Here is a 5,679-nt window from a genome sequence, read left to right as displayed (position 1 = left end):
GTGCCTCCCACCTAAGCTCGTATGATATTACCACTCGCTTTTCGTGATCGTTGGGCGTAAGGATCCGCTTCTCCCTCTCTGCTTACGGGGTTCGAAGATCTAACCCTTAAAGAGAGATCATCCGGTCGAGTTTGGAATCGCTTACTGTGGTTTGAGAGGCTGTTCTGGCTGTGAAGCCGTTCCTGGCTTTCTGTCAATTGGCTTGGGTGATGTGTCGTCATTGTTCTGCCCCCTTAGGGTTGCAGGTTCGGGGGTATCCTGTATATTTCTGAAGAGCTGAAAACTCGCCCTCCTTATCCCCTCAAAGCATGATGCTCTTCATCGCTGTTGGGTTCAGTCGGTTTGCGCTTTGCACTACTCTCTCTGAGCCTTTCATCATCTATGGCGCGTTCCCTTCGAGCCGATTGCTCAATATCCTCGAAATATTGAGGCAGGGTTGATTTTCCAGCACTCTCTATGTGGGCTATACGCTTCCTCCTCTAGGGGTTTTGGGCATCTCTTGGTCGTCCAGCATTCAGTGTATCTTCTACTTTGTCTTTTATTGTAGTTGGAGCAGATTTCGTGTCTTCTGGCCGCGTGGTGGGGTCCTGTGATGTAATACCGGAGGGTGAAGTGGGCCATCTGGTACTTCAGGGTGAGTGGGGGCCCGATTTGCCTTGCACCCAATCACGGGTTTTGCACTTGGACTTTTGATACCAGGGGCAAATGGAAGGAGGTTGGAAAATGCAGAGACCACAAAAAACTGTATCGTAGTATGATAGCTTGAGCTGTTAGTCTAGGCGTTTCCGGTGCCTATAATAGGTGCTGGATGATAGGGTTTTACAGTACCTGCTCAGATATTGAAGCTAGAGTGTATCCATCGAGTTCGTACTTTTTCCAACAGGACGCCACCCTTCCTGAGTACAGGAGGATTTCCCACACTCCAGTGACTGTATTAGGGACATCTTCGCTCCCGTGGAGGGTGTTTGTGGCGCCCAATACCTATCTAATAATAAAAAGTTCTTGAATGTACGAGTGTAATGACGCTGTGGTGATCTTACCAATTCTTCTTGGCCACGAATCACGACGGGCACTAGCATCCGTATACTTATCATACCTGAGTGCCTGGCGGTAAATTACCTCACGTGATTCTACACGAGCGGGTTATGTTCTAAAATGCCACCTTTCCTCCACTTCTCGCCGAGAGGTGCTGGAATCACCGCATTACGTTCACTACCTCTAAGCACCGAAGAAAAGAACTTTACTCTATGATATCGTACCAGCAAAGCGGATACCAGCGGATGTATTCAGGTTCTCCCGGCTCCGTATACCCCCACTAAAGGTATCGTATTAACTTAGCCACGTGCGATCGGGAAGGGTTTTCCTCCCTTTTTTTCTCCGGGCAGGGAAATAATACTTGAGTAGGGTCCGACCGTGTGTGGTTTAGGTTGGAGGGGAGGGAAATTGCGGCGAGGAAGTTATCACGGCTAATTATATCCCTTGATCAAGCATCGACGGCATCAGGTCGGCTTGACAGGCAGGGCTGCGTTATATCATGCATGAAAAAGCCAGATTTTTGGTCGAGAGGGGAGCTTTGTGGACCCCTGTACCGTCGGTTTGGAAGTATGATAGGAGAAATGATATGCAGTACATTGGAGCTCGCTATTTCGATTTGTGACAAACGGTTTCGTCATGAAAGATCACTCGTCTTGGCATTCTGATGCTGTTCGAGTGATTTTGAGTGAGGGCTGATATTTTGCTCGATGGTTCTGGGTTTAAAAGCATACGTTTTTGTTGGGGTGGTACTGTATGGTTAATCGCTCGGTTTTTTGTGTTCTTTTTACTGAGAAAACATTTTCTCTTTGTCAGTCCACCCCCACTCACACATTGACGTCAAGCAAAACGTGGCCATCCGAGAGGGACTTTGTCCAGAATTAGGGAGAGAAAAGAGGAAAAAGCCACGATTTCTTCCGTTACTTTATTGAATATTTATACATATAATCTAGAACATGCCCCTCTGCTCCCAGCTTCCCCTCCTTTCAAAAGGATTTACACCCGAAGCAAACAAAGATCCTTATCAAAAATAATCGGGATGGCACCCCCACCGCCTCCCTTCTACCCTGAGGCCGACGAGAAAGACCGAGAGGCCAGGACCAACGCCGTGGCAACTGCAATAACCCGCCTAGCCCGTATCCTCGGCCTGGGCAAGGACCAAGTGCAGGCTGAGTCCCTAGGCGAAGGAAGCCCCAGCATCCCCATCGGTGGAGCGGACGAGGAGTCATACGTCCTCCTGGACAAGCCCAGCGAGGATCCCCCTGTCCGCACCCCCAACGCGCGCAGGCGCTCCCGAAGAAGGTCGATTATGGAACTCGTGCCGGAAGACGTGAGAAATTCCGGGGGCAATGTCAGCAGCGAACTACGCATTGCCCTCCCACCCGCTTCGGTGACGCCTTCAGTTGGCGGAGGTGGTTTTCCCGCCACTCCTGTCAATAATTCTTTAAGCGGTACGCTACCCTATCACCTATTCTATTAATAAAAGTCAGTCGCTAACCCTCCTAACCCGACTCTAGGCTTCGAAATGTTGTTCGTGGGCCTGGCTGTCATCTTCGCATTCATGTCTATCCCCATCATATGCCACTTGTTCGTCCTCCGCCGCCGCCGCGTTAGTAGTAGCGAAGTCAGTGGGGGTCAGTGTTCAGAAGTATCTGCTGCTAGCGGTGGTAGGGGTTTTTTTTATTATACTAGTGTTCCAGAGTACCAGACTGTTCGTTCTGTGTATGGCCGCGAAGTGGGGGTTGGGATGGGGCTGCCGAGGTATGAGGATGATAACTGCGGATGGAAGACGGAAAAGTTAAGGGGTGGGAGGAGGGAGGGGAGTTTGGACTTGTGGGAGTAGGTAAGCGAATGGGGGTTTTATTTCCCTTTCTTGTTTTATTGGGAGGTGGATGAATGAACAAATGGATGGGTGGTAAGGGAGGGGGAAGGGTTCAAGAGTTTTATTTATTTATTTGTTTGTTAGATGAGTTTGCGGGATGGAACCTATAAAAGTCTGGTCTGATGATTTACTATTATTATGGGGATTTATCCAACTCACTCAACTCAACTTCGTAATTGACCAACGGCTATGCCAAACCATCCCACTTTCCACACTATGATACCCATTCCCTGCTTCCACCATCTCACCCACTCTCACTGTTAACAGAACATGAATTTCCACCGCCGCCTACTTAATAGTACAGGTCATAACCTCGTGAAGTCGTACCACATGACATGCGTACCGTACCAGAGCTCCAGATAAACAACGCGAAAAGGAAAGGAGGAGGTAAATAAAGAAAAAGGATCTCCCGCCAAGCTTTTTTATTCCCCCTAGCGCCAAATCCCGGACCGAAAAGGAGGAAAAATAAAGGAAGAAAAAACAGGAAAGATACAAGAATTTATCATTGACGGGAAGGGCCTGACCATTGTAGTTTTCGTGACAGGGGAGTGGGGGGAGGGGGAGGGGTGATGGGATAAGCTATACACGAAGGTGGAGGGGGTCAGGCGAGTGAGTATAGAGGGAGAAGAATATAGGGAAAATATGAAGGGAAGAGGGAAACAAAAAAACAGGTAAACTTTTATCTACACACTTATCGATGAGTGACATGACATGGTAGGAGAGGGGAAAGGGAAAGGGAAATTAAGTGAATTAGAAAGTGAGCATGAACATTGAGTGACTTTTTTGCGTAGAATCTAACGCAAACAATTGAAGCTGGAGAAAAATAGGGATAGTAGTGGGGGAATAGTAGAAAGGAGTAACATCAAACGCCAGGCAGATAAAACAGAGGAGCCAAAGGCAATAAAGTAGGGGTTAAAAAAACTAAGGCGGGAAATACAGAAAACGACTTTTTCAGAAGGGTGTGATAATACCCATACATGCATAGAATTGGATAGTAAAGTAGAATGGATAGGGGAGGACAAAGGCGAGGGTTATTTAGGCTTCATCCCAGCCATTAGAGGAGGGAATCCCATAGACTTGACCTTCTTCTCATGCTCATTTGACTTTGCATGAATGGTCGCCGCGGATCCGGGACCAGTAGTGATGCCAATAGATGGTGATTTGGAGGCAGGGCGGTATGGGGGCGGCTTCATCAGGCGCTTATTCATATTTTCGCTATTACCGAAGCTGGAGGCATAGGAGGAGCTGACATGATGGCGCGAGATAGGTTGACTATGATCTGAAGATTGAAGGATCGCTTGAAGTTGAGTGAGAGCAATGGGGCTCTGGGGAGGCTTGCAGATCCGTTTGGGTAGGGAAGAGGAGTCGTCTGGCGAGCATCGCTTTGTTCCGCGGGAGATGGTGTTGGCTGATGGTGTTGAGGGGTATTGGCGGTTACGCCAATTGTTGGTGGGTGCTGCGATGGTATCTTGTGTGGGGTCCGCGACCTGGTCGTGAGAGACTAGATTGGTGGAATGAGGCGAGCTAGTGTTGACGGGTTCGCCGAGGTCCATGTTTTCCGTCAAGTATCCAAGAAGTGCATTAATCTGGTCTAGTGACATTGACTCTTCGGAGCCATGGCCCACAAGGTCTCCAATATCTCCATGAACTCTCTGAGCTACACTTGGTTGAGATGATTCTGAGGTAGTGAACGCCTCCGGCTCCATTACACCGGACAGTAGTTCGTCCATATGGAGTCCACTTTCAGCAACAAGCCTCTCAAGAGCCTCATCATTCATATCAGGTTCCCCATCCGCATTTGTGGGGAGTGAGGCGTCGGCATCAGAGCCCGAGAGCCCCTCAATGGCGCTTTCGACCACCTGGTGCGAGGTCACAAGGGCTACACTTTGTGTGTTTTGGAGCCGTTCAGTGTATTGTAGGGCTTCCAGAGGTACCTCAGACAGCTCAGTTTTAACTTCAACTGTCTCAAAGAAACCGCTTTTGTCTTTACCGGTGCCTGGCCACCGAGGAATGGGGGATTCCAGCGGTTTTGGAGATTCACTGCCAGCTGTCGCACTTGTGGGGGCATCAAATCTCATTCGCAGAGCAGCCACCATCTCTCTGCCCTGCGAAGAATCATGGTAGGCGAGGGTGGTTTCTTCAGGTGCAGGCCACGCTACCCCTTTTAAGGTGGACGCATTTCCATTATCGCAATCACTGCCGGTGTCTGGGGCGATGTTTTGTATCTCCGTTGGTTGGTGGGGCCCTAGCCGTTGACCACGAAGGTCGTCACCTGGTTGGCCTTGACCACTACCGCAAGAAGCTGCTTGGAAGCCTTGGGGTTTTGTTGCATCCAGATTCTGAAGTGTGGCATTAGGGGGATGTAGAAGGGAAACAAGGTTCTTTAAGGCCACGCGTGTCGCAGCTTCTTGGCTGATCGGAAAGGGTCTTTGAAAATTGCCGAAAATTGGACTTGTGTTGGTGGCCGACATGGGGGGAGGTGGACTCGAATTGTAAGCTTGAAAAACACTAGAAGAGCCAGCGCCCATATCCAACCCGGTCTCGTCCACTGCACGTGCTCTTTCCTTGGCTTCACGCTTCGCACGGCGTCGGGCGAACTCGTGCTTCATCCATAATCTCTTCTCTTCGCTGTCCCCTGGTCCCCAAAGCTTGTTCCCTCTCTTGGTCACTCGGCATCGAAGGTCATTGTCCTTGTCTATTAACACGAGAATTAGCTACAAAGGAATAAATCGTATTTTGGGCAAACTCTGGGAAATATCAAGTAT

At 49.3% G+C, this 5,679-nt stretch overlaps 1 protein-coding gene across 1 annotated transcript; it reads right to left on the bottom strand.

The window, feature by feature from the left end:
• Positions 1–3,945: 3,945 nt before the first annotated feature.
• GSTUM_00004102001 (uncharacterized protein) lies at positions 3,946–5,385 on the bottom strand (the record flags this gene model as incomplete). The annotated part of the gene is made up of 1 exon (XM_002842446.1): positions 3,946–5,385. The coding sequence occupies one exon, from the start codon at positions 5,383–5,385 to the stop codon at positions 3,946–3,948; it is 1,440 nt and encodes a 479-aa protein (XP_002842492.1).
• Positions 5,386–5,679: the final 294 nt, after the last annotated feature.

Source organism: Tuber melanosporum, assembly GCF_000151645.1.
Source record: "Tuber melanosporum whole genome shotgun sequence assembly, scaffold_10, strain Mel28".
Lineage (NCBI taxonomy): Eukaryota > Fungi > Ascomycota > Pezizomycetes > Pezizales > Tuberaceae > Tuber > Tuber melanosporum.
The sequence above is the reverse complement of the archived record's forward strand: the minus strand, read 5'-3'. Positions and strand labels throughout refer to the sequence as shown.